We start from the raw sequence: 27,329 nt of genomic DNA, 5'->3' as shown, positions 1-27,329 counted from the left end.
TTACTCAGGGGTCACTTAGGGGGCAGTTGTGGGTCTAGGGTGTCACTTGGGAGGCAGTTTTGAGTCTGGGGAGTCACTTGGGGGGGCAGTTGTTTGCCTGGGTGGTCACTTGGCGGGAGATGTGGGTCTGGGGAGTCAATTTGGGGTCACTTGGGGGGCAGTTTTTGCCTCTATGGGGATATCTTTAGGGTCACTTGGGGGCAGTTGTGGTTCTGGAAGTCACTGGGGGGTCACTTGAGGGGCAGTTTTTGGTCTATGGAGTCAATTTGGAGTCACTTGGGGGGGCATTTGTGGGTCTGGAGGGTCACATGCGGGGCACTTGTGGGTCTGGGTGCTCACTTGGGGTAACTTGTGGGGCAGTTGTGGGTCTGGGGAGTCAATTTGGGGTAACTTGTGGGGCAGTTGTGGGTCACTGGGGGGTCAATTTGGGGCCACTTGGGGAGCAGTTCTGTGTCTGGGTGGTCACTTGGGGTAACTTGTGGGGCAGTTGTGGGTCTGGGTGGTCACTTGGGGGTCACTTGTGAGGCAGTTGTGGGTCTGGGGAGTCAATTTGGGGTCACTTGGGGGACAGCTGTGGCTCGATGGGGGTCACGTGGGGGTCAATTTGGGGACAGTTGGGGGTCTAGGTGGTCCCTTGGGGGTCACTTTGGAGATAGTTGTGGGTCTGGAGGGTCACTTCAGGGTCACTTGGGTCGCAGTGGTTGGTCTGGGGAGTCAATTTGGGGTCACCTGGGGGGCAGTTGTGTGTCTGGGGGTCTCTGGGGGGTCACTTGGCAGGCAGATGTGGCTCGATGGGGGTCACTTGGGGGGTATTTGTGGGTCTGGGGAGTGTCATGGTTTAGCCCAGCCGGTAACTGAGAACCACGCAGCCGCTCGCTCACTCTCCTTCCTCTCCCCCCACCTCCCTCTGACCTCCATCCCCACTCCCCCCCCCCAGGCTCCAGAGGGAAGGGGAGGAGAATGGAAAGAATGTAACTGCCATGGGTTGAGATAAGAGCAGTCCAGTAACTAAGGGATAACTGAAACCCACTGCTGCTACCGCCAGGAACAATAATGGTGAGGGGAAGAACAAGGGGGGAGAATACAATTGCTCACCACTCACCGACCAATACCCAGCCTGCCCCGAGGAGGGATCTGGGCCTCCCGGGTGACTCCCCCCATTTTCCCCCTGGAGCGGCTGCGGGGTCTCTCTGCCCTCCTGCGGGATGGAGGGATGTGGGCAGGGAAGGGAAGGGCAGCGCAAGGGACGTGACCACGTTTGATGCCTGCAAGAAAGCTGGAGGGGGATTCTTTACAAGGGCGTGTAGTGATCAGACAAGTGGGAACGGCTTTAAGTAGACAGAGGGGGAGGAATAAGATGAGACCTTAGGAGGAAGTTCTTCCCTGTGAGCGTGGTGGGACACGGTCACAGGCTGCCCAGAATGACATTCATTCGACAGCGGGTCTTTCGTAGTTCAAGGCAAGCAGAGAGGCAGCTTTTCCTGGATTTACCACAGATTTAATAGAGATTGGATGAGAGGGAGAGAAATTCTATTGAATAAGGGTCAGGATGGAGAAAGTGCTCCCTGCTCATGGCAAGGTTGGAGTAAAAAAAGCAATAAACCCCAGGTTTGCCAGATTTGGGTGGAATTTGATCTGAGGTGACACCTAAAGCACCCCCAGAGCATCCTCAGGACGCCCAGAGCAACCCAGGGATGCCCCTAGAGATTCCCAGAGAGTGCCTGGAGCACCTCCAGAGCACCCCATGGACCCAGTCAGGGTTCATGCATCACAATGACCTTGGGGACATGGGGACCACAGGGGTGGCTGATTCTGGAACACTCCGTGTTCAGGTGTGTGAGGCCACGGAACCCCACGGAACCCTTCAGGAAGCCTTCAGAGTGCCCAGTGCCATGGGCACGATGCTGCCGCCATCACAAAGCCGTGGTGGTCGCTGTGGAGACGCCCATTGTGACGGGGCCCCCACGCTGAGCGTGGGCTATTGAAGGAGCCAGAGCCCTGCAGGAACCAGTGCAGAGGAGAGCCCTCCCTCGGGAGGCTGCATCTCCCGTGCCTGCCCTGCGCATCCGGCAGCACGAGGCCGAGTGAAGCCGCTGCAGGAGCAGCAGCGCTGGGACCTGAAGGAGCAGCACAAGAAGCACCTCAAGAGGCTCTTGGCTCTGCACAAGCACCTGCAGCCAGGTGGGACCCCAGAACCCGGCACCCCAGGACCCAGCCCCCCCCTGCACCTCAAAATCCCAGCAGGGAGCCCCAAATCCCCCAAACCCAAACCCTGCAGCTCCAAATCCACCCTGGCTCAGTGCAGCTGCCAGAAGGCCCCTGAAAAAGGGGTTGTTTGAAAAGTGGGGTCCCCCCAGCACCTGCCCTGGGGTCCCCCCAAATGCTGTGGGGCCTCAAATCCACTGGGGGGACCCCAACATTGCTTTGGGTTCAGTAGTGAATTCAGGGTGTTGGGGGGCTTGGACCCTCCAAGAGTGGCACTCCAATAAAGGGCCCTGGAGGCAGCCAAAGCAATCGTGGTGCCCCCCAAAATCCTGGAGGACCCCAAATCTCCTTGAAGCAACAGACAAGCAGGCAGGACCCCCAAATGGGGGGCCTGTAGCACCTCCAAAGTGAACTGCACCCCACCATCACCATGGGCCCTGCCAAATGAACCCGAGGACCGAAAATCTTGGAGGGGCCCCACCAAACACCCCCACCCCAACTGGGGGTGCCCCTAGAAAGCTGCTCCCCCCCCAAAAGCCACCCAGCCCCAAATTGCTCCTTGTTGCCCCCAAATCACACCCCATGGGGCACCCCAACTCCCCCCCTCTCTACTATAAGGCAGTCGGTGGGGCCAGCCCCAGAGTGGGGGTTGCCTAATTTGGGGTGTTCCCCCTGAAAAAGACCAAGGAGGTCTGGTGGGGGATGAGCAGGAGCACCTGTGCAGGGACTGGGAGCACTGGGAGGGACTGGGAAGGACTGGGAGCACCTGCAGCAGGTAGTGGGAGCACTGGAAGGGATTGGGAGTTGAGCACAGCTGCAAGTGGGAAGACCTGCAGCAGGGACTGGGAGCACTGGGATATTGAAACCCCAGCAGTATCTGGGGCCATAGTGGCCTATATTGGTCTGTACTGGTGCAAACTGGTCCACACTGCTCCATACTGGGATGTGTAAATTTGCGGCCAACACCAAGTTGGGTGGGAGCGTTGATGTGCTGGTTTCTACTTGGCTTCTGACATTGCTCAGGTGGAACTTTGACATCCTGTAGTGCTTCCCACACTGCTGTTGCTGCTTCCCCTGCCTTTGTGGGGGAATCTCTGATTAAGACATCATCTACATAATGGTACATTTTCACCTTCTGAGGAAGTGAGAGCTCCTGTGGGTTTGTGGTGTTTATGGGACAGAGCTGAATCCCCTTCCAGCCCCAGGGCTGCAATCCCAGGATGAGATGGGTCAGCTGACTGGGCTGAATCCCTTCCTTCAGCAAGGGTAAAGGAGATCCCAGCCTGTCCTGGCCTGCCTGTCCTGTCTGGTGATGGGACAAGAAATACGCTGCCTGCTGGAGTGGTTGTGTCACCATCCCTGGAGGTATTTAAAATATATGCTCTAATGGACATGGTTCATGTGTTGACTTGCCAGTGTTTGGTTAATGGTGGACTCAATGTTCTAAAGTGTCCTTTCCAAAATAAATGGTTCCATGATCCTACAAAATCTCATTGTTCAGACCAATCTCTGTCTCTCAGCAGAGCAATGACACTGCAGGCAGGCAGTGTGTCTGCCAGCTGAGGGAGGGAACATCAGGGCTTGCTTCAGGCTGTTTCCCATGGGGTTCCCCTGGAGCCCCAGGGAGCCCTGGAGGGAGCCCAGCAGGACAGAGGCAGAGCCACCTTGGGCTGGGTCTCTCCTGATGACCTGGGCCGGGCTCCTGGGACACAGAGAGATGCTGGCAAGCGGGCAGCGCTGCAGAGAGACAGCTCTGGCCAGGAGCAGGGCTGGGGCACTGCCTGCAGGCACCCAGGGGAGACCTGCGAGCCTCAGAGAGCTTAAAGGCACTTGGCAGTGGAGGATGCTGAGAGCTCCTTGCAGGAGAAACCTTCCCAGCCCTGTGCATGGTAAGGCTCTGGGTGCAGGGCAATGCAGCCACAGTTCCTGGAGGGATCTCCTCAAGCTGCTGCCTCGCACAGTCCATGGGATCTGTCAGGAGGACTCTCTTGGTTTCTCTGTGCAGATAAGGAGGAGGATGTGCTGCAGAGCAGGGCTTCCCTCTGCACCATGCGAGGGACAGGACAAGGCAGGTCCCTTGTCCCGGGGCTGGCTGCAGGCTGTGAATGTGGGTGTGCAGGCAGGGGTGCCCAGCGCTGTCCTTGCGAGCAGGGTGCCTGCAGCCCAGGGGCTGTGTGCAGGGGCAGGGACTCTGCTGCCTGCCAGGGTCAGCACTCAGCCTGCCCGGGAGCTCCCCACGGTGCTGGGGGAGAGGCGCTGGGGGTAAGCAACAACCCCTGGCAGGGCAGTAGAAGTGTTCTTGTGCACTGGAGAGGGTGCTGTGTGGGTCAGGGCTGCTCACAGCTCCACATCTCTCTGAGCACGTTTGCAGAGGGTCCTTCTGAAAGACACTGAGGCAGCGATTGCCTGATAGGGAAGGATCCTGAGCTCTGATGTTTTCCACTCTTGGTGGGCAGTTTGGGCAGTGGGAGCTGGGAATTTCCTTCTCTGCTTTGGAGAAGGCACCGAGAGTCTTGTCAGGACTTGTGTGAGCTGCTGCTGAGCCCCTGCAGAGGCAGAGCTGCCCCTGGGCAGAGCCCTGCTGCCGGGAGGGGTGTGCAGGGCAGAGCTGAGCACACAGCCCATGGGATGGGCTCTGGGAGCACTGAGAGGGAGCAGAGCTGGGCCCAGAGCAGCAGCTCCTGGCAGGGACAGCTCCAGGCAGCAGAGACATGGGCAGGGAGTGGGGGGAAAGTGCAGCCCAGGCCTGGGGAGGGTGCGTTCAGGCAGCTCTCTTGGTGTCTGGCACTGGAGGTGGCTGCTGGCCATGCTCTGCTGGGCAAGGAGCTGACTGTCCCTCTGGAAAGTGCAGGGCAGCTGAGAACCAGACTGATGGACTCTGCAGCAATTTGAGTAGGCACAAACCCACAGACAGTTGTGCCCTTTTTTCTGCCCAGTGCTGAGACTCTTCACAGTTGCCTTCAAAATACTTCTTAACAAATTTATCCCTAAAATGTCACTTGTCAGCTGTGACACTGGGAAAACAAACAAAACAAAAAACCTCACAGACAATCACAACCAACTCACACTGAGCCTCTCTTCTCTAGCCTGAAAGTGTTCACAGTTGTGAGTGTGTAAATTGAACTTCTGTATCTGACATCCCTCCTGTCCTAACCTGTCACTGCCTTTTTCTCCTCTGACAGTGCCCCATGCCCAGAGGCAGCAGATGTCCAACGGCAGCTCCATCACCCACTTCCTCCTCCTGCCATTCGCAGCCAGGCGGGAGCTGCAGCTCTGGCACTTCTGGCTCTTCCTGGGCATCTTCCTGGCTGCGCTCCTGGGCAACGGCCTCATCATCACCAGCACAGCCTGCGACCAGCACCTCCACACCCCCATGTACTTCTTCCTCCTCAACCTCTCCCTGCTGGACCTGGCCTGCATCTCCACCACTGTCCCCAAATCCATGGCCAATTCCCTCTGGGACACCAGGGCCATCTCCTACACAGGTTGTGCTGCACAGATCTTTTTCTTTCTCTTTTTCATGTCAGCAGAGTATTTTCTCCTCACCACCATGTCCTATGACCGCTACGTTGCCATCTGCAAGCCCCTGCACTACGGGAGCCTCCTGGGCAGCAGAGCTTGTGTCCACATGGCAGCAGCTGCCTGGGGCGCTGGGTTTCTCTATGCTCTGCTGCACACAGCCAATACATTTTCACTGCCCCTCTGCCGAGGCAATGCTGTGGAGCAGTTCTTCTGTGAAATCCCCCAGATCCTCAAGCTCTCCTGCTCACATTCCTACCTCAGGGAAGTTGGACTTGTTGTGCTTGGTTTCTGCTTGGAACTTGGCTGTTTTGTGTTCATTGTGGGGTCCTACGTGCAGATCTTCAGGGCCGTGCTGAGGATCCCCTCTGAGCAGGGACGCCACAAAGCCTTTTCCACGTGCCTCCCTCACCTGGCCGTGCTCTCCCTGCTTCTCAGCACTTCAGCATTTGCCTACCTGAAGCCCCCCTCCATCTCCTCCCCATCCCTGGATCTGGTGGCATCAGTGCTGTACTCGGTGGTGCCTCCAGCAGTGAACCCCCTCATCTACAGCCTGCGAAACCAGGAGCTCAAGGATGCTGTGAGGAAGCTGCTGACTGGATGTGTTTCAGCAGCCATACACTGCCTGCTTTAACCTGCAAAGGGTTCCAAGTGTAGGTAAAGACAGGCCACGTCTGTCTTTCCTGCTTTACGATTGTTTTCCTGTTCAATTTATGATGACTTTGTTTTCATAAAAATATCAGTTATCACCCTCCTGCTTAAGTAGCCACTGTCGGATGTGACCCACAGACTTCGTGTCAGTGAGGGTCTGTCATTGTATTTATGGGAAATAAATGATCCTGCAGCAACTTCTTCTGTGTGCTATGTGCTCCCATGGCAGGAATGAAGGGGAATGAAATCAGCTTTCTGGCTGCTCCAGCTCTGGGATGGCTGCTCTGTGCCTGGAGCAGGAAGAGCTCTTGAGGAGCCCAAGGGCCGGGGCTGTTGTGCTGGTGTGGGGAGATGGGATGGCATGGGGGGGCTGCAGAGCTCTCAGGCTGTCCTGGGCAGGAGAGCAGGGGACACAGGGGTCCCTGCAGGGGACTCCCCTGCAATGGCCCAGGCTGGGGCTGCCTGGCTGGGAGCAGCCCATGGGAAAGGTCTGGGTGGGCAGGAGCTGGACAGGAGGCAGCGTGTGCCCTGGCAGCAAGGGAGGACAGCAGCATGGCGGGCTGTATGACCAGGAGCACGGCAGGAGAACAAGGGAAGGGATGCTCTGGAATACTCCATCCATCTTTCAGATCCCCAATTCAGGAACGCCATTGGTAAGCAGGAGTGGGTTTAGCAACGGGCCCTCAGGTCAGGCAGGGACTGGAGCACGTGCCTGTGGGGAGAGGCTGGGGGAGCTGGACGTCAAAACCTCTAACTGTGTTATTTATTTCCTGGCATAACACTACTGAGTTGTTTTTTTGGGTATAAAACATTCTCTTTATGACTGAAAATCAGAACAGCATTGAAACAGGGAGAAGTTCTCAGCTCTTCATAACTTAGTGCAGAGTCAGGAGAGCTGCAGTGTCCATCAGTCCTTTCCTATTTGTTCTGTGCTCACACTTGCAGTGCCAGTAAGATGCCTTCACACACAAATTGATCTGAAGAACCCCCACAAACACCTGTCCTGTGCTGAGAGCAGGGCAGCACGGTTTCAAAGGGCAGATCACGGAGCTCTCATGGGGAGAAGCAAAGGACTGTGCCCAGCAGAGCATGGCCAGCAGCCACCTCCAGTGCCAGGCACCAAGAGAGCTGCCTGAACGCACCCTCCCCAGGCCTGGGCTGCACTTTCCCCCCACTCCCTGCCCATGTCTCTGCTGCCTGGAGCTGTCCCTGCCAGGAGCTGCTGCTCTGGGCCCAGCTCTGCTCCCTCTCAGTGCTCCCAGAGCCCATCCCATGGGCTGTGTGCTCAGCTCTGCCCTGCACACCCCTCCCGGCAGCAGGGCTCTGCCCAGGGGCAGCTCTGCCTCTGCAGGAACCTCACACCTGGCACTCCATGGATCCATCAATGGTCAATGGAGAAACATGGTCACCCCCTGAGGAAAGCCTGGAGAGCTTCTGAACTCTTCAGGGAGTTACTGGTGGCAATGAGCAGTGTGCAGGGAGGTGAGGGAGGGTGGAGGGAAGTCAGCAAGAAGCAAGGTGATGGTTCAGGGCTTTAACCAATCCTTACAAGCAGGACGGAGCCCAGCAATGGAGAGCAGTTGATGTCTGTAGGTGGAGGAGGAGGAGGTGTTCCTGGAGTGTGGCTGCAGAGCCTGGACAAACCAGAGGCTGTCTGAGAAGTTTCCCTCATGGGAACATGCCTCAGCGTGGCACATGGGGAATGCCCACTGCTGGGGGTGCCTGAACACTGCTCCTCATGCCCCATGAGCCGACCTTCCTGTCTGCCTCTCCTGCACTGCCCAAACTTGCCTGGAATGCAGGATCCATCCCTGAGCCTGCAGAATGCAGGAACCTCCTGCAGTGAGGGGTCACTGCTGCAGGGGAAGTGCAAAGCTTCTGTGAGACACTTGTGAGTGTGGGCAGAGAGAGGGGTGTGCACAGCAGAGAGGGTGACACAGGCAGGAAGCTGTCCCAGATGGGGTGCCCTGTCCCCACAGCATGGGGTACCTTGCACCCGAGGACACCACCTTTCCTTCTGGCTCTTGCCAGGAAGTTCTCAATCCAGACCATTCCCTTTTCCCACTGCTCTCCCATGGTGCTTAGTTCTCTATCCTGATGGCATCACCCATTCCTCTAGAAGCCTCCTTTAGATGGCCTTGCTGAGGGATATTCACTCCACCTGCTGAATTGACACTATAGTAGCAGCCTACAACTACTTGAAATGTGGCTTCAGAGATGATGGAGATTTTCTTGCTAGCAGGAAGAGAAGGAAACCTCTACAAAGTGCAGCTTGGAAGGTTCAGATTCAAAGTGAGGAAAGAGAAATGTCTCTCAAAAGGTGGAGTTGTGGTGCAAGAGGTCACCCAGAGGGAGTCTGGCTCAGCCCATGGCTTTGTGTGTCAAGGAGCAGACAGGGATGGGTGCAGAGATGTGACTGAAGGTGCAGAAATGCCAGGTGAGAGCCAGGTGGGAAAGCAAGATGGGTGTCAGCAGCCTGAAGGGAAAGAGGTGCAGGCATGGGCCAGTGAAGGACAGCCTGCAGCAGAGATGAGTGAGGATTCTGGCAAGGCTGAAAGGCCCAAAAGAACAAAAGGTCTCTGTGCCCTGGGCTATGGCAGTTGCCTCTTTCATCCAGGCCTATGGGGAGAACTTTCATTCTCAGGATTTCAGGCTCTGCTTCTCCAAGGGCTGTGGTCAGGGCTTGGCCTTTCTGCTTCATCAAACAAACCAAGGGTTTCTCACCATCAGACACCTGCATTTTGCCTTTGTCTCCCAGTAGTCACAGCCTCCAATTACTTGCTTTAAGGAGTCCCTGGGGAGGCTTTGTCAGTAACAGCCCTGAGTGGGGCCCATTAATGCTGAAGGGACTTGGGGCTTTGTTTCTGACTTGGACTTCTTGAGAGGTTTCCTCAGTCTCCTCTCAGCACCTGAGGCTTTTGATTGCTGAGGCAATCCGCAGCTGAAGGATCAAGGTGCAGGTTGGAAACCCAGAGGAATTATAAAGAGAGAAATAACTCCCCACCAGCCAGAGCTCTTTAAAAATGCAAGAACAAAGTCATGAAAAGAAGTGAAAAACCAAACCTGGAGCAACAACAGAAAAGGTAAAATCTTCTATCACTAAAATCACAATGAAGAGCTGTACAGCAAACTTTGCTCCTCTAGAGCTGTTGTGGTTTAAAAGGGACAGAGCATAAAACTAGACAGGAGAGAGGATGATGCTAACCAGCAGTGATGCCCAATGCAATTGCTCAGTACCCACTGAGCAATACCCAGCCTGAGCCAATCCCATCCCTGCAGGGTGACTCCCCCAGTTTCTGCCCTGGGCATGATGTGCTGTGGGATGGAATACCCTTTTGGCTAGTTTGGGTCAGGTGTCCTGTCTGCTTCCTCCCAGCTTCTTGTGCCCCTCCTCACTGCAGAGCATGAGAGACTGAAAAGTCCTTGATCAGGGTAAGTGCTACTGAGCAACAACTAAAGCATCAGTGTGTTACCAGCATTATTACCAGAATAAAGCCAGAACACAGCACTGCACCAGCTACAGTAAAGAGAATTAAATCTATCCCAGCCAAAACACCACCCAGGGGGGCTGGGAGCTCAACCCTGATGTCGGCACCAGCCCTGCTGCCTGAACAGAGGATGGGAGCTCAGCCCTGAGGCCAGCACCAGCCCCGCTGCCTGCCCAGGCAGCCTTGAAACCCTTCACACCAAGGAACTGCTCCAGTTCCCAAGACAAGCCCCGGCTGCAGCAACCGGAGGAATTGTGGGTGCCTCTGGAACAGGGCCTCCCAGGCAGAGGTTGGAAGCTCCCCAAGAACCCTTGGGCCATCGTGCAGGGTTGATGCACCTGGGGATGCTGGCGCTGCCAGTGCAGAAGGTCCCTCCTCTTGGATGCTGCCCAATGATGCTGCAGGTGCTGCTTTGGGAAGTTCTCAGAGTCGTCTCTGCACAGTGACTGCTGTGGGGAGTCACTGTAGGCAATATAAGCAGTGGGAGCGGTGATGTCAAAGTGCATGGCAGGTGATGTCACAGTGTGTGGCAGGTGATGTCACAGTGTGTCACAGCTGCACCACTGCCTGCCCAGGCACCAAGACGGGAACCACCAGAAGAGCTGCTCTTGCCTCCTCCACCAGTACCTTGTGTTCCAAGGAGCAGTTGTCATCTCCCAGTGCCTCTGGTGAAGGGTTCCGTGGAGTTCTGTGGCCTCGCACACCTGTACATGGGGTGTTCCAGAATCAGCCACCCCTGTGGTCCCATGTCTCCATGGTCATTGTGATGTCTGTGTCCTCATGTGACCCACTATGTCCTTATGGTCACCGTGTCCCCAGCGCATCCCTGTGCTCACTGTGTTGTAACCTTAACTCTTAAACTAACAATAGTGTGTGTGCCTTTAGCATAGTAGAATAGGCCAAACTGTTCTAACTTACTAACGTGTAGAGAGAAAGGAATGTTTGGCTGATGGGGAAGGAACATCATGGGACTGATAACAACTAAGGAGACAGTAAATAAGACCAAGGATGCCAGCCTTCAAAATAGCAGAGTGGCGCCCAGTTTGGAGCAAGACTGGAACAGAGCAGAAGCAAGGACATACCAACTGCTAACTGGGCACTAGGACCTTGCGAGCGTGCGCAAGCACTGAGGTCATTCAGTAAACACAGTGAGGAAGACTATCGGTGCCCACCAAAGACCCACACTCAGCAAGAAAGCGCATGCGTAACTAGGATGCAAATATTATAACTAGTTCCTGGAAAAGCTGTGAATATGCATGAGTATGCTAAATATAGAGCTGCTGTTGGCAAGTACCGGGTGTGCTCACCTTTGTGAAATGATCACGTGCGCGCCCAGCGCTGCAATAAAGAATGCTGCTTTCTGAAACTCCAAATTGAGCCTTAGAGAGTTTCTCTGACTGACTTTGATGGTAACAATTTGGCGCCTGAACAGGGACACTCAGCTGTGTTTCCCACAGATCCGGGGAGTTTCTGGGACCTTCACGCCAGCATCAGGGGAGTTTGCCTGAAAGGAACCCCAGCTCCCAGAACCAATCTCGGGACCTCGGTGAGACCCTGATTTAATTTCTTTAAAAAAGCATTCTTTTTGGTCCCTTTCCATGTAAGGCACAGAGGGATGCCCTGCGCGGTGGGTAATGGGGATGGCATCCATTCCCTCCGGCGTATCAACCGAACCACACAGCTTGGTGTCATCGGCAAACTTGCTGAGGGCGCACTCAATCCCACTGTCCATGTCACCGACAAAGATGTTGAACAAGGTCGGTCCCAGCACCCATCCCTGAGGGACACCACTCGTTACCGGTCTCCAGCCGGACATCGAGCCATTAACTACAACTCTTTGCGTGCGGCCATCCAGCCAGTTCTTTATCCACCGAGTGGTCCACCTATCAAATTGATGTCTTTCCAATTTAGAGACAAGGATGTTGTGTGGGACAGTGTCAAACGCTTTGCACAAGTCCAGGTAGATGACGTCAACTGCTCTGCCCCTGTCCATCATTTCCACAGCCCCATCATAGAAGGCCACCAAATTGGTCAGGCAGGATTTCCCCTTAGTGAAGCCATTCCGGCTGTCACCAACCACCTCCTTGTTTTTCATGTGCCTTAGCATGCCTTGCAGGAGAATCTGCTCCAAGATTTTGCCAGGCACAGAAGTGAGACTGACTGCTCTGTAATTCCCCTGATCATCCATTTTCCCCTTCTTGAAAATGGGGGTTATATTTCCCTTTTCCCAGTCATCGGGAGCTTCACCTGACTGCCATGATCTTTCAAATATGATGGACAGTGGCTTAGCAACTTCATTCGCCAGCTCCGTCAGGACCCACAGATGGATTTCATCAGGTCCCATGGACTTGTGTACGTTTAGGTTTTTAAGATGGTCTCAAACCAGACCCTCTCCTACAGTGGGCCTAGGGTCTTCATTCTTACAGTCCCTGCGTCCGCATTCCAAGACTTGGGTGGTGCAGTCAGAGCCTTTGGCAGTGAAGACCGAGGCAAAGAAGTCATTAACAACCTCAGCCTTCTCCAAATCCAGGGTAGCCAGTTCTCTTGATAGTTTCTGGAGGGGGCCTACGTTGTCCCTAATCTGTCTTTTATTTGCAATGTAACTATAGAATCCCTTCCTGTTATCTTTCACATCCCTAGCCAAGTTCAATTCTAACAGGGCCTTAGCTTTCCTAACCTGGTCCCTAGCTTCTCAGACAACATCCCTGTATTCTTCCCAGGCCGCCTGTCCTTGCTTCCACCTTTTATAAGCCTCTTTTTTCATTCGAAGTTTCCTCAGCAGGTCCTTATCCATCCAAGGAGGTCTCCTGGCCCTCCTGCTGCACTTCCTTCTAGTTGGGATGCAACACTTCTGAGCTTGTAGCAGGTGATCCTTGAATATCAACCAAGAGTCTTGGGCCCCCCTGCCCTCTAGGGCTGTGTCCCATGGAACCTTACTAAGCAGGTTCCTGAAGAGTCCAAAGTCTGCTCTCTTGAAGTCCAGGGCAGTGAGCTTGCTGCACGCTCTTCTCACTGTCCTGAGGATCTCAAATTCGACCATCTCGTGATTGCCGCACCCAAGGCTGCTCTGGAGTGTCACATTTCCAACCAGCCTTTCCCTGTTGGTGAGCACGAGGTCAAGCATGGCACCTCTCCTTGTTGGCTCCTCTATCACTTGCAGAAGGAAGTTGTCTTCCACACAGTCAAGGAACCTCCTGGATTGCTTGTGCTGAGCCATACCGTCCCTCCAACAGATGTCAGGGTGGTTGAAGTCCCCCATGAGAACAACGGACTGCAAGTGTGAGGCTGTTCCTATCTGTCTGTAGAGTGCTTCATCCAGAGAGTCCTCTTGATCAGGCGGTCTGTAGCAGATGCCCACAGTAATGTCTCCCATTGCTGTTCTCCTTTTAACCCTGACCCACAAACTCTCTGTCGACTGCTCACCCATCCCCAGAGAGAGTTCCATACTCTCCAGCCTATCCCTAACATAAATAGTAACTTCCCCTCCCTGCCTGCCAGGCCTGTCTTTTCTAAAGAGCCTATGACCTTCCATTCCAACACTCCAGTCGTAGGAGCCATCCCGCCATGTTTCTATGATGCCTGCTATATCATACTCACGTAGTCGTGCACACATCTCTAATTCCTCTTGTTTGCTCCCCATGCTACGGGCGTTTGTATAGAGGCATCTGAGCCGAGCTCCAAATGAAGCCGGCTCATTGGCTGGAGCGGCTGGAATATCTCTGCATTGCTCTGAGTATTTATTGTAGGTGCTGGCAACTGACTGGGTGTGTTGGGATGGAACGATGCCCCCCTCCCCCAACACATCTGGTTTAAAGAAACCTTGACCAGCCTGGCAAGCCTCCTACCAAAACCACTCTTCCTCTTCTTTGCCAGACTAGCTCTTACTGAGACTGACTCTGCGGCACTGGCAGCAGAGGGCAGAGGCTGGTCCCTCCGTGGCCACTCCTGCAGCACCCCTGGGTGCCCAGTGCCATGGGCACGATGCTGCCGCCATCACAAAGCCGTGGTGGTTGCTGTGGAGGCGCCCATTGTGACGGGGCCCCCACGCTGAGCGTGGGCTATTGAAGGAGCCAGAGCCCTGCAGGAACCAGTGCAGAGGAGAGACCTCCCTCGGGAGGCTGCATCTCCCGTGCCTGCCCTGCGCATCCAGGTACGGGTTCTTTGACTTTGCAATCCTCTTTTAGTGTTGCCTTGAAACACATGGTGGGTGCGTGCTCTAAAGGGAGGAGAAGCTGTCAGGAGATGTGCTGGTGCCATCCCAGCTGTAGGAGCAGGGGCTGGGTGAGGAGGAGGTGCTGGGCTTGTTCATGTGCCTGGAGCTCAGCTCTGCCTGCAGAGGTGCTGGGGGCGAAGCAGGAGCCTTCTGTGTGCAGGAGCTGCTGGTATCAGAGGTGCTGAGAAGGTGTCAGGGCAAGAGAACTTCTACCTCCCTGTCAGAGCCTGCTGCCTCGGACAGTCCATGGGATCTGTCAGGTGGACTTTCTTGGGTTCTCTATGTCGATAACGAGGAGGATGATGTTCTGCAGAGCAGGGCTTCCCTCTGCACCATGTGATGGCCAGTGTAAGGCAGGCCTTTGTCCCGGGGCTGGCTGCATGGTGTGAATGTGGGTGTGCAGCCAGGGGTGCCCAGCACTGTCCTTGCGAGCAGGGTGCCTGCAGCCCAGGGGCTGTGTGCAGGGGCAGGGACTCTGCTGCCTGCCAGGGTCAGCGCTCAGCTATGAGGATGAAAGGCACGGACCCAGAGGTAGAGTACAAGCTGGATCATTTATTGCAAAGGTTACAGGGTATTTGTATCCTTCCAAGCAATTAGCCAAGCACATCTGTGTTTGCCTTGCGATTACATCAGGCGAAAGGTCTCTCAACATCCTCTTTCCAGTTCCGACGTCCTTGTTCCTTGCCAGTTCCAACATCTTCCAAGTACCAGTCAGGGATGGGTCACTCCTCATTGCCTGCTGTAGTTCCTCCTTCCCATGATCTCTGACAGTTTCGATGCATTCCAACCCCCACACTCAGCCTGCCTGGGAGCTCCCCATGGTGCTGGGGGAGAAGCTCGGGGGGAAGGAACAACACCTGGCAGGAAAGGAAAGGAAAAGCGTTCTTGTGCACTGGAGAAGGTGCTGTGTGAGTCAGGGCTGCTCAGAGCTCCACATCACTCTGAGTTCAGAGGGTCCTTCTGAAAGACACTGAGGCAGCGATTGCCTGATAGGGAAGGATCCTGAGCTCTGATGTTTTCCACTCTTGGTGGGCAGTTTGGGCAGTGGGAGCTGGGAATTTCCTTCTCTGCTTTGGAGAAGGCACCGAGAGTCTTGTCAGGACTTGTGTGAGCTGCTGCTGAGCCCCTGCAGAGGCAGAGCTGCCCCTGGGCAGAGCCCTGCTGCCGGGAGGGGTGTGCAGGGCAGAGCTGAGCACACAGCCCATGGGATGGGCTCTGGGAGCACTGAGAGGGAGCAGAGCTGGGCCCAGAGCAGCAGCTCCTGGCAGGGACAGCTCCAGGCGGCAGAGACATGGGCAGGGAGTGGGGGGAAAGTGCAGCCCAGGCCTGGGGAGGGTGCGTTCAGGCAGCTCTCTTGGTGCCTGGCACTGGAGGTGGCTGCTGGCCATGCTCTGCTGGGCACAGTCCTTTGCTTCTCCCCATGAGACCTCCGTGATCTGCTCTTTGAATCATTGCTCCCTTGCTCTCAGCACGGGATGGTTGGTTGTTCTTAAGATCAATTTGTGTGTGAAGGCAACTTAAAGGCAGTGCAAGTGTAAGCAGTGGTCGAATGGGAAAGGACTCTTAGTGGCTCTGCACTAAGCTAGAAAGAGCTGAGAACTTCCGACTGTATAAATACTCTTCCGATTTTCAGTCATCCGTAGAATATTTTATACACCTAAGGAAAAATATCAGCAGTGTTATACTGGTAAATAAATAACACAGACAAAATGGTTTTTGATGAGAAAATGAACATGAGCCGGCTGTGTGCAGTCGCTTGGAGTATTGTGTGCAGTTCTGGTGTCCTCAACATAAAAAGGACATGCAACTGTTGGAACAAGTCCAGAGGAGGCCACAAGGATGATCAGGGGATTGGAGCACCTCCCGTATGAAGAGAGGCTGAGAAAGTTGGGGCTGTTCAACCTGGAGAAGAGAAGGCTGCGTGGAGACCTCAGAGCAGCCTTCCAGTATCTGAAGGGGGCCTTAAGTATGCTGGAGAGGGCCTCTTCACTAGGGACTGTAGTGATAGGACAAGGGGTAATATGCTCAAACATAAACAGGGGAAGTTTATATTGGATCTAAGGAAGAAGTTCTTTACTGTGAGGGTGCTGAGGCACTGGAATGGGTTGCCCAGGGCAGTTGTGAATGCTCCATCCTTGGCGGTGTTCAAGGCCGTTTTGGACAGAGCCTTGGGTGACATGGTTTAGTGTGGGGTGTCCCTGCCCATGGCAGGGGGGTTGGAACTAGATGATCTTAAGGTCCTTTCCAACCCTAACTATTCTATGATTCTACAATTCTAAGGCCATGCCGAGCCTCTCTTGTGCACCTCAGACTCATCTGAGTCATAAGTACAAGTAGTGAACTTTACAATCAAGTTGGAGTTTATCTGATATCCCTGGTGATTATCAGAGCTGGACAAAGCACTGCTTCAGAGCAAACCTGACTCCCATCCAACCTGGCCTTGAACACCGCCAAGGATGGGGCAGGCACATCTTCTCTGGGCACTCAGTGCCTGCGTCTCAGCACCCTCACAGGGAAATACTTCATCTTAATATCCAAGATAAATCTTCTTTTTTTCAGCTTAAAGCCATTCCCACTTGTCCTCTCACTGCACAGCCTTTTAAAATGCCCCTCTCCAGATTTCCTGTGGGCCCTGTCTAGGTATGAGCAGCTTGCTAAGATGTCTCCTTGGAGCCTTCTCTTCTTCAAGCTTAACAACTCCAGCTCTCACAGCCTGTCATCATTGGAGATGCACTCCAGCCCTTAGAGAATCTCTGTGACTCTTCATAAGCCCATCATTATAGGACCATGAAACAACAGAGGTTGGAAGGGAACCCACAAGGTCTCAAGTCCAACCCATTGGGAACAGGATCAGAGCACAGTGGCTTGGGGCTTGAAACAGTCTGAGTTGGAAATCCCCAAAGCCAGAGACTGCACACCCTCTCTGGGTGACCTGATGAAGCACTTGCCTGAGCCTATGGGAACAAGGTTTCCTTATGTCCTGGCTCAACCTCTCCTCTGTCACTATCCCCCATTGCCTTTTGTCCTCCTACCAGGCACCATGGTCAGGAGCCTGGCTCTGTATTCTCCATGTCCTCCTTGCCGGTACAGGCAGCCAGTCCCCAACAGCCTTCCCTTCCCAAGATCTCAGGTCCCCATCAGCCTTCCCTTCTCCAGGCTGGACAAGCCCAGCTCCCCCAGTCTCTCCCCACAGGCACCATGCTCCAGTCCCTGCCTGTCCTGAGGGCCCGTTTTTAAACCCACTCCTGCTTGCCAATAGCGTTCCTGAATTGGGGATCTGAAACCTGGATGGAGTATTCCAGAGCATCCCTTCCCTTGTTCTCCTGCCGTGCTCCTGGTCATACAGCCCGCCATGCTGCTGTCCTCCCTTGCTGCCAGGGCACACGCTGCCTCCTGTCCAGCTCCTGCCCACCCAGCCCTTTCCCATGGGCTGCTCCCAGCCAGGCAGCCCCAGCCCGGGCCATTGCAGCATATTTTTCAAATATGATGGACAGTGTCTTAGCAATTTCATTTGACATCTCCTTCAGGATTCGCGGATGGATTTCATCAGGTCCAGTGGACCTGTGTATGTTCAGTTTCTCAAGATGGTCTCGAACCATTTTTTTTTGGTTTCATTCTCAGAGTCCCTGCTTCTGCCTTCCAAGACTCAGTGGTGCAGTCAGAGCATTTGCCAGTGAAGACCGACGCAAAGAAGTCATTAAGAACCTCAGCCTTCTCCAAATCCAGGGTAGCCAGTTCTCTTGATAGTTTCTGGAGGGGGCCTACGTTGTCCCTAGTCTGTCTTTTATTCACTACGTACCTATAGAATCCCTTCCTGTTATGCTTAACATCCCTAGCCAAGTTCAATTCTAACAGGGCCTTAGCTTTCCTAACCTGGTCCCTAGCTTCTCAGACAACATCTGTGTATTATTCCCAGACCGCCTGTCCATCCTTGCTTCCACTTTTTATAAGCCTCTTTTTTCCTTCGAAGTTTCCTGAGCAGCTCATTTTCCATCCAGTCAGGTCTCCTGGCCCTCCTGCTGCACTTCCTTCTAGTTGGGATGCAATACTCCTGAGCTTGGAGCAGGTGATCCTTGAATATCAACAACAGCCTTGGGCTCCCCTGCCCTCTAGAGCTATATCCCATGGAACCTTACTAAGCAGGTTCCTGAACAGGCCAAAGTCTGCTCTCTTGAAGTCCAGGGCAGTGAGCTTGCTGCACGCTCTTCTCACTGTCCTGAGGATATCAAATTTGACCATCTCATGATCGCTGCAACCAAGGCTGCTCTGCAGTGTCACATTTCCAACCAGCCTTTCCCTGTTGGTGAGCACGAGGTCAAGCATGGCACCCCTCCTTGTTGGCTCCTCTTATCACTTGCAGAAGGAAGTTGTCTTCCACATAATCAAGGAACCTCCTGGATTGCTTGTGCTGAGCCGTACCGTCCCTCCAACAGATGTCAGGGTGGTTGAAGTCCCCCATGAGAACAAGGGCCTGCGAGCGTGAGGCTGTTCCTATCTGTCCGTAGAGTGCTTCATCCACAGAGTCCTCTTGATCAGGCGGTCTGTAGCAGATGCCCACAGTAATGTCTCCCATTGCTGTTCTCCCTTTAACCCTGACCCACAAACTCTCTGTTGACTGCTCACCTGTCCGCAGACAGAGTTCCATGCTCTCCAGCCATCACAAAGCCGTGGTGGTCGCTGTGGAGACGCCCATTGTGACGGGGCCCCCACGCTGAGCGTGGGCTATTGAAGGAGCCAGAGCCCTGCAGGAACCAGTGCAGAGGAGAGCCCTCCCTCGGGAGGCTGCATCTCCCGTGCCTGCCCTGCGCATCCAGGTACGGGTTCTTTGACTTTGCAATCCTCTTTTAGCGTTGCCTTGAAACCCATGGTGGGTGCGTGCTCTAAAGGGAGGAGAAGCTGTCAGGAGATGTGCTGGTGCCATCCCAGCTGTAGGAGCAGGGGCTGGGTGAGGAGGAGGCGCTGGGCTTGTTTCTGTGCTTGGAGCTGAGCTCTGCCTGCAGAGGTGCTGGGGGCGAAGCAGGAGCCTTCTGTGTGCAGGAGCTGCTGGTGTCAGAGGTGCTGAGAAGGTGTCAGGGCAGGAGCAGCCCCTGGGCAGTGCAGCTGCTGGTGCTGTCCCTGGGAGCTCAGCACAAGGGGACCTGCCTGGCTCTGGCAAGGCCCGCGCAAGCCCCCCGGGCATTGCGGAAGGCAGGAGGGGTGCCGCTGGGCTCTGGGAAAGGCCAGGCCAGCGCCGGGCATTGCGCAAGGCTCCAGTGCTCTGCTGGGCTCTGCCAATGCATTCGGGAAGGTGACAAAGGCCCTGGCAGGCGCAGGCACAGCCCAGAAGCCCAGCGGGCACTGCGCAAGGTGGGAAGGAGCTGGTGGGCTCTGGGCACACCTGCGCAATCCTGACTGCGGCAATGCCCGCGGGAGCCCCTCTGCTCCCCCAGCAGCAGGGTCAGGACAGGAGCTGTTGCTGGGCCTCCCCTGCCCTTGGCAAGCACTGCCCCAGCCCCAGCAACCCTTGGGAGCTGCGCTTCCTGAGCCAAGGAATGCTGCTTCCAGCTGCGTGCCCATACAAAGAGCCCAGCTCCAAGAGTGCAAACGTCCAGCCCCTGCTGCCACAGCAAAGGGGCCAGCACAGGGGCAGTGTTGAACCCCAGCCGGGAACTCAGCACCAGCAGCCGCTCGCTCAGCACCCGGGTGGAATGGGGAGGATAATGGGAACAGTGTGAAACTCACGGGTGGAGATGAGAACAGGTCAGGAACTGAAATCCAGCACAATATTGTAATATTCATAATAATACCAACAACATGAAGAATAATAGTAATAATAATAATGATTCTCCCCAGTTCTCCAGTTCCCGACACCCCAGAGATCTGTGGGGTGATTTCTGGTGGTTTTAGCCCCTGTTTGAAGGCTCTGGTGGTCCCCCAGATGACTCTCACACCCCCGACCCCAGACTTTTGGGACCTTCCCATGAGCCCCCACATTCCCTCCACTTATCTCCATGGGCCAACATGGGGCACCAAAGAGAGACTCGGGGTGCCCTGGGACAGTTGTACCTCTATTTCTGGGACATGGAGGAGTCCACCAAATCCCTGCATCCCCCTGGAAAATTTTGGGTTGATTCCTGAACCCCAGAATCCCCCCTGAGCCTCCAGACCCCTTCTGAACCCCCAGGTTCTCTTCCTCCATCACATCTCCTCCACTGGGGAACATGGGGCACCAAGGAGAGACTTGGGGTGCCCTAGAATGGACGTACACCACCATGTTGTGGAACATGGGGGTGTCTCCCAAATTACTGTGCCCTCTATGGGGAATTTTGGAGACGCCCCACAAATCCTGAAATCTCCATGAACCCCCAAATCCCTCTGAAACCCCAAATTCACCCCATTTATGGCAAAGGGACCACATGGGGCATTCAATGGTACCCCAGGTGTCTTGGGACAGGTGTACCCTCAATTTCTTTTTGGGGTCCCCAAAATCCCTGCACTCCCCGGAGAGCCTTGAGGACCTCCCCAAAACCCAAAACTCCCCTGAACCCCCAAATCTTGTCTGAACCCTCAAATTCCCCCCACTTACTGCCATGGGGAAACACAGGCTATCTGGTGAGACTCAGGGTGCTGAGGACAAAGGTGCCTCCACTGAGGGACATGGGGATTGCCCAGATTTCTGTTTCAGGGATCTTTGGCCCCTGCACCCCCCCTGCAGAGGTGTCCCCGCAGTCGCTGCAGGAGCTGCGGCAGCACGAGGCCGAGTGAAGCCGCTGCAGGAGCAGCAGCGCTGGGACCTGAAGGAGCTGCGCAAGAAGCACCTCAAGAGGCTCTTGGCTCTGCACAAGCACCTGCAGCCAGGTGGGACCCCAGAACCTGGCACCCCCGAACCCAGCCCCCCCAGCACCTCAAAATCCCAGCAGGGAGCCCCAAATCCCCCCAGACCCAAACCCTGCAGCTCCAAATCCACCCTGGCTCAGTGCAGCTGCCAGAAGGCCCCTGAAAAAGGGGTGGTCTGAAAAGTGGGGTCCCCCCAGCACCTGCCCTGGGGTCCCCAAATGCTGTGGGACCTCAAATCCACTGGGGGGACCCCAACATTGCTTTGGGTTCAGTAGTGAATTCAGGGTGCCGGGGGGCTTGGACCCTCCAAGAGTGGCACCCCAATAAAGGGCCCTGGAGGCAGCCAAAGCAATCGTGGTGCCCCCCAAAATCCTGGAGGACCCCAAATCTCCTTGAAGCAACAGACAAGCAGGCAGGACCCCCAAATGGGGGGCCTGTAGCACCTCCAAAGTGAACTGCACCCCACCATCACCATGGGCCCTGCCAAATGAACCCGAGGACCAAAAATCCTGGAGGGGCCCCACCAAACACCCCCACCCCCAACTGGGGGTGCCCCTAGAAAGCTGCTCCCCCCCCAAAAGCCACCCAGCCCCAAATTGCTCCTTGTTGCCCCCAAATCACACCCCATGGGGCACCCCAACTCCCCCCCTCTCTGCTATCAGGCAGTCGGCAGGGCCAGCCCCAGAGTGGGGGTTGCCTAATTTGGGGTGTCCTTCTGAAAAAGACCAAGGAGGTCTGGTGGGGGATGAGCAGGAGCACCTGTGGCAGGGACTGGGAGCACTGGGAGGGACTGGGAAGGACTGGGAGCACCTGCAGCAGGTAGTGGGAGCACTGGAAGGGATTGGGAGTTGAGCACAGCTGCAAGTGGGAAGACCTGCAGCAGGGACTGGGAGCACTGGGATATTGAAACCCCAGCAGTATCTGGGGCCATAGTGGCCTATGTCGGTCTGTACTGGTGCAAACTGGTCCACACTGCTCCATACTGGGATGTGTAAATTTGCAGCCAACACCAAGTTGGGTGGGAGCGTTGATGTGCTGGTTTCTACTTGGCTTCTGACATTGCTCAGGTGGAACTTTGACATCCTGTAGTGCTTCCCACACTGCTGTTCCTGCTTCCCCTGCCTTTGTGGGGGAATCTCTGATTAAGACATCATCTACATAATGGTACATTTTCACCTTCTGAGGAAGTGAGAGCTCCTGTGGGTTTCTGGTGTTTATGGGACGGAGCTGAATCCCCTTCCAGCCCCAGGGCTGCAATCCCAGGATGAGATGGGTCAGCTGACCGGGCTGAATCCCTTCCTTCAGCCGGGGTAAAGGAGATCCCAGCCTGTCCTGGCCTGCCTGTCCTGTCTGGTGATGGGACAAGAAATATGCTGCCTGCAGAAGTGGTTGTGTCACCATCCCTGGAGGTATTTAAAATATATGCTCTAATGGACATGGTTCATGTGTTGACTTGCCAGTGTTTGGTTAATGGTGGACTCAATGTTCTAAAGTGTCCTTTCCAAAATAAATGGTTCCATGATCCTACAAAATCTCATTGTTCAGACCAATCTCTGTCTCTCAGCAGAGCAATGACACTGCAGGCAGGCAGTGTGTCTGCCAGCTGAGGGAGGGAACATCAGGGCTTGCTTCAGGCTGTTTCCCATGGGGTTCCCCTGGAGCCCCAGGGAGCCCTGGAGGGAGCCCAGCAGGACAGAGGCAGAGCCACCTTGGGCTGGGCCTCTCCTGATGACCTGGGCCGGGCTCCTGGGACACAGAGAGATGCTGGCAAGCGGGCAGCGCTGCAGAGAGACAGCTCTGGCCAGGAGCAGGGCTGGGGCACTGCCTGCAGGCACCCAGGGGAGACCTGTGAGCCTCAGAGAGCTTAAAGGCACTTGGCAGTGGAGGATGCTGAGAGCTCCCTGCAGGAGAAACCTTCCCAGCCCTGTGCATGGTAAGGCTCTGGGTGCAGGGCAATGCAGCTGCAGTTCCTGGAGGGATCTGCTCAAGCTGCTGCCTCGGACAGTCCATGGGATCTGTCAGGAGGACTCTCTTGGTTTCTCTGTGCAGATAAGGAGCAGGATGTGCTGCAGAGCAGGGCTTCCCTCTGCACCATGCGAGGGACAGGACAAGGCAGGTCCCTTGTCCCGGGGCTGGCTGCAGGCTGTGAATGTGGGTGTGCAGCCAGGGGTGCCCAGCGCTGTCCTTGCGAGCAGGGTGCCTGCAGCCCAGGGGCTGTGTGCAGGGGCAGGGACTCTGCTGCCTGCCAGGGTCAGCACTCAGCCTGCCCGGGAGCTCCCCACGGCGCTGGGGGAGAGGCGCTGGAGGTAAGCAACAACCCCTGGCAGGGCAGTAGAAGTGTTCTTGTGCACTGGAGAGGGTGCTGTGTGGGTCAGGGCTGCTCAGAGAGATGTGGATCTCATCTCTCTGAGCACGTTTGCAGAGGGTCCTTCTGAAAGACACTGAGGCAGAGATTGCCTGATAGGGAAGGATCCTGAGCTCCGATGTTTTTCACACTTGCTGGGCAGGTTGGGCAGTGGGAGCTGGGAATTTCCTTCTCTGCTTTGGAGAAGGCACCGAGAGTCTTGTCAGGACTTGTGTGAGCTGCTCCTGAGCCCCTGCAGAGGCAGAGCTGCCCCTGGGCAGAGCCCTGCTGCCAGGAGGGGTGTGCAGGGCAGAGCTGAGCACACAGCCCATGGGATGGGCTCTGGGAGCACTGAGAGGGAGCAGAGCTGGGCCCAGAGCAGCAGCTCCTGGCAGGGACAGCTCCAGGCAGCAGAGACATGGGCAGGGAGTGGGGGGAAAGGGCAGCCCAGGCCTGGGGAGGGTGCGTTCAGGCAGCTCTCTTGGTGCCTGGCACTGGAGGTGGCTGCTGGCCATGCTCTGCTGGGCAAGGAGCTGACTGTCCCTCTAGAAAGTGCAGGGCAGCTGAGAACCAGACTGATGGACTCTGCAGCAATTTGGGTAGGCACGAACCCACAGACAGCTGAGCCCTTTTGTCTGTCCCATGCTCAGACTCTTAACAGTTGCCTTCAAAATACTTCTTAACAAATTTATCCCTAAAATGTCACTTGTCAGCTGTGACACTGGGAAAACAAACAAACCAAACAACCTCACAGACAATCACAACCAACTCACACTGAGCCTCTCTTCTGTAGCCTGAAAGTGTTCACAGTTGTGAGTGTGTAAATTGAACTTCTGTATCTGACATCCCTCCTGTCCTAACCTGTCACTGCCTTTTTCTCCTGTGACAGTGCCCCATGCCCAGAGGCAGCAGATGTCCAACGGCAGCTCCATCACCCACTTCCTCCTCCTGCCATTCGCAGCCAGGCGGGAGCTGCAGCTCTGGCACTTCTGGCTCTTCCTGGGCATCTTCCTGGCTGCGCTCCTGGGCAACGGCCTCATCATCACCAGCACAGCCTGCGACCAGCACCTCCACACCCCCATGTACTTCTTCCTCCTCAACCTCTCCCTGCTGGACCTGGCCTGCATCTCCACCACTGTCCCCAAATCCATGGCCAATTCCCTCTGGGACACCAGGGCCATCTCCTACACAGGTTGTGCTGCACAGCTCTTTTTCTTTCTCTTTTTCATGTCAGCAGAGTTTTCTCTCCTCACTCTCATGTCCTACGACCGCTACGTGGCCATCTGCAAGCCCCTGCACTACGGGAGCCTCCTGGGCAGCAGAGCTTGTGTCCACATGGCAGCAGCTGCCTGGGGCGCTGGGTTTCTCAATGCTCTGCTGCACACAGCCAATACATTTTCACTGCCCCTCTGCCGAGGCAATGCTGTGAAGCAGTTCTTCTGTGAAATCCCCCAGATCCTCAAGCTCTCCTGCTCACATTCCTACCTCAGGGAAGTTGGGCTTCTTGTGCTAAGTTTCTGTTTGGGACTTGGCTGTTTTGTGTTCATTGTGGGGTCCTATGTGCAGATCTTCAGGGCCGTGCTGAGGATCCCCTCTGAGCAGAGACGCCACAAAGCCTTTTCCACGTGCCTCCCTCACCTGACTGTGGTCTCCCTCTTTGTCAGCACTGGTACCTTTGCCTATTGGAAGCCCCCCTCCATCTCCTCCCCACCCCTGGATCTGGTGCTGTCAGTGCTGTACTCGGTGGTGCCTCCAGCAGTGAACCCCCTCATCTACAGCCTGAGGAACCAGGAGCTCAAGGATGCTGTGAGGAAGCTGCTGACTTGATGTGTTTCAGCAGCCATACACTGCCTGCTTTATCCTGGAAAAGGCTTCCAATGTACATCATGACAGGCCACATCTGTCTTTGCTGCTTTAGATTTGTTTTCCTGTTTCAATTTTTGATGATGTTGTGTTCATAGAAATGTCAATTTTCATCTCCTCCTGCTTAAGTAGCCACTCGTGTTGTCTGACCCACAGACTATGTGTCAGAGGGGGCTGTCACAGTATTTGAGTTAAATAAATGATCCTGCAGCAACTTCCTCTCTGTGCTATGTCCTCCCATGGCAGGAATGAAGGGGAATGAAATCAGCTTTCTGGCTGCTCCAGCTCTGGGATGGCTGCTCTGTGCCTGGAGCAGGAAGAGCTCTTGAGGAGCCCAAGGGCCGGGGCTGTTGTGCTGGTGTGGGGAGATGGGATGGCATGGGGGGGCTGCAGAGCTCTCAGGGTGTCCTGGGCAGGAGAGCAGGGGACACAGGGGTCCCTGCAGGGGACTCCCCTGCAATGGCCCAGGCTGGGGCTGCCTGGCTGGGAGCAGCCCATGGGAAAGGGCTGGGTGGGCAGGAGCTGGACAGGAGGCAGCGTGTGCCCTGGCAGCAAGGGAGGACAGCAGCATGGCGGGCTGTATGACCAGGAGCACGGCAGGAGAACAAGGGAAGGGATGCTCTGGAATACTCCATCCAGGTTTCAGATCCCCAATTCAGGAATGCTATTGGCAAGCAGGAGTGTGTTTAAAAACGGGCCCTGAGGACAGGCAGGGACTGGAGCACGGTGCCTGTGGGGAGAGGCTGGGGGAGCTGGGCTTGTCCATCCCAGAGAAGGGAAGGCTGATGGGGACCTGAGATCTTGGGAAGGGAAGGCTGTTGGGGACTGGCTGCCTGTACCGGCAAGAAGGACATGGAGAATACAGAGCCAGGCTCCTCACCATGGTGCCTGGTGGGAGGACAAAAGGCAATGGGGGATAGTGACAGAGGAGAGGTTGAGCCAGGACATAAGGAAACCTTGTTCCCATAGGCTCAGGCAAGTGCTGCATCAGGTCACCCAGAGAGGCTGTGCAGTCTCTGGCTTTGGGGATTTCCAACTCAGACTGAATCAAGCCTTGAACCACTTTCTCTGATCCTGTTCCTGACGGGTTGGTCTTGAGACCTCCTGGGGTCCCTTCCAACCTCTGTTCTCTTATGATCTTTCAAAGATGGGTTTATGAAGGGCCCTAATCTGCTCTGAGGAGTGGAGCACGTCTCTGATGAAGAGGCTGAGAGAGCTGAGGGTGCTGAGCCTGGAGAAGAGAAGGCTCCAGGGAGACATCTTAGCAATCTGCCCAAGCTTAGTCAGGGCCTACAAGAAATCTGGAGAGGGGCTTTCTACAAGGGTGTGCAGTGACAGGACAAGGGGGAATGGCTTTAGCTGAAAAAAAGCAGATTTAGCTTGGACATTAGGAGGAAGTTTTTCCCTGTGAGGGTGCTGAGGTGCTCACAGACGGTGCCCAGAGAAGCTGTGGCTGCCCCATGGCTGGCCGTGTTCAAGGCCAGGTTGGATGGGAGTCAGGTTTGCTCTGAAGCTGTGCTTTGCCCAGCTCTGACGTTCACAAGGGATGTCAGAGGAAATCCCAGAATCCTTTAATTTGAAAAGACCCTTGAGAACATCGAGTCCAGCCATTAACTGCTGTGCTCTAAGGGCTGGAGCACGTCTCCCATGAAGACAGGCTGAGAGAGATGGGGGTGTTCAGCCTGGAGAAGAGAAGGTTCCAGGGAGACATCTTAGCATCTCCCCATAGCTAAGGACTGTGCCCAGCAGAGCATGGCCAGCAGCCACCTCCAGTGCCAGGCACCAAGAGAGCTGCCTGAACGCAGCCTCCCCAGGCCTGGGCTGCCCTTTCCCCCCACTCCCTGCCCATGTCTCTGCTGCCTGGAGCTGTCCCTGCCAGGAGCTGCTGCTCTGGGCCCAGCTCTGCTCCCTCTCAGTGCTCCCAGAGCCCATTCCATGGGCTGTGTGCTCAGCTCTGCCCTGCACACCCCTCCCGGCAGCAGGGCTCTGCCCAGGGGCAGCTCTGCCTCTGCAGGAACCTCACACCTGGCACTCCATGGATCCATCAATGGTCAATGGAGAAACATGGTCACCCCCTGAGGAAAGCCTTGAGATCTCCTTAACTCTTCAGGGAGTTACTGGTGGCAATGAGCAGTGTGCAGGGAGGTGAGGGAGGGTGGAGGGAAGTCAGCAAGAAGCAACGTGATGGTTCAGGGCTTTAACCAATCCTTACAAGCAGGACGGAGCCCAG

General features: G+C 55.5%; 2 protein-coding genes across 2 annotated transcripts; both read left to right on the top strand.

Moving 5' to 3' along the window:
• Positions 1-5,410: 5,410 nt before the first annotated feature.
• LOC308228536 (olfactory receptor 14A16-like) lies at positions 5,411-6,358 on the top strand (the record flags this gene model as incomplete). The annotated part of the gene is made up of 1 exon (XM_080631917.1): positions 5,411-6,358. One exon carries the CDS (start codon positions 5,411-5,413, stop codon positions 6,356-6,358), a length of 948 nt encoding a protein of 315 aa, XP_080488043.1.
• A 17,790-nt stretch (positions 6,359-24,148) lies between these two features.
• On the top strand, positions 24,149-25,063 carry LOC308228535 (olfactory receptor 14C36-like; the record flags this gene model as incomplete). The annotated part of the gene is made up of 1 exon (XM_080631916.1): positions 24,149-25,063. One exon carries the CDS (start codon positions 24,149-24,151, stop codon positions 25,061-25,063), a length of 915 nt encoding a protein of 304 aa, XP_080488042.1.
• Positions 25,064-27,329: the final 2,266 nt, after the last annotated feature.

The sequence above is a fragment of the Psittacula echo genome (genome assembly GCF_963264785.1).
Source record: "Psittacula echo genome assembly, chromosome: 19".
NCBI lineage: Eukaryota > Metazoa > Chordata > Aves > Psittaciformes > Psittacidae > Psittacula > Psittacula echo.
The sequence above is the reverse complement of the archived record's forward strand: the minus strand, read 5'-3'. Positions and strand labels throughout refer to the sequence as shown.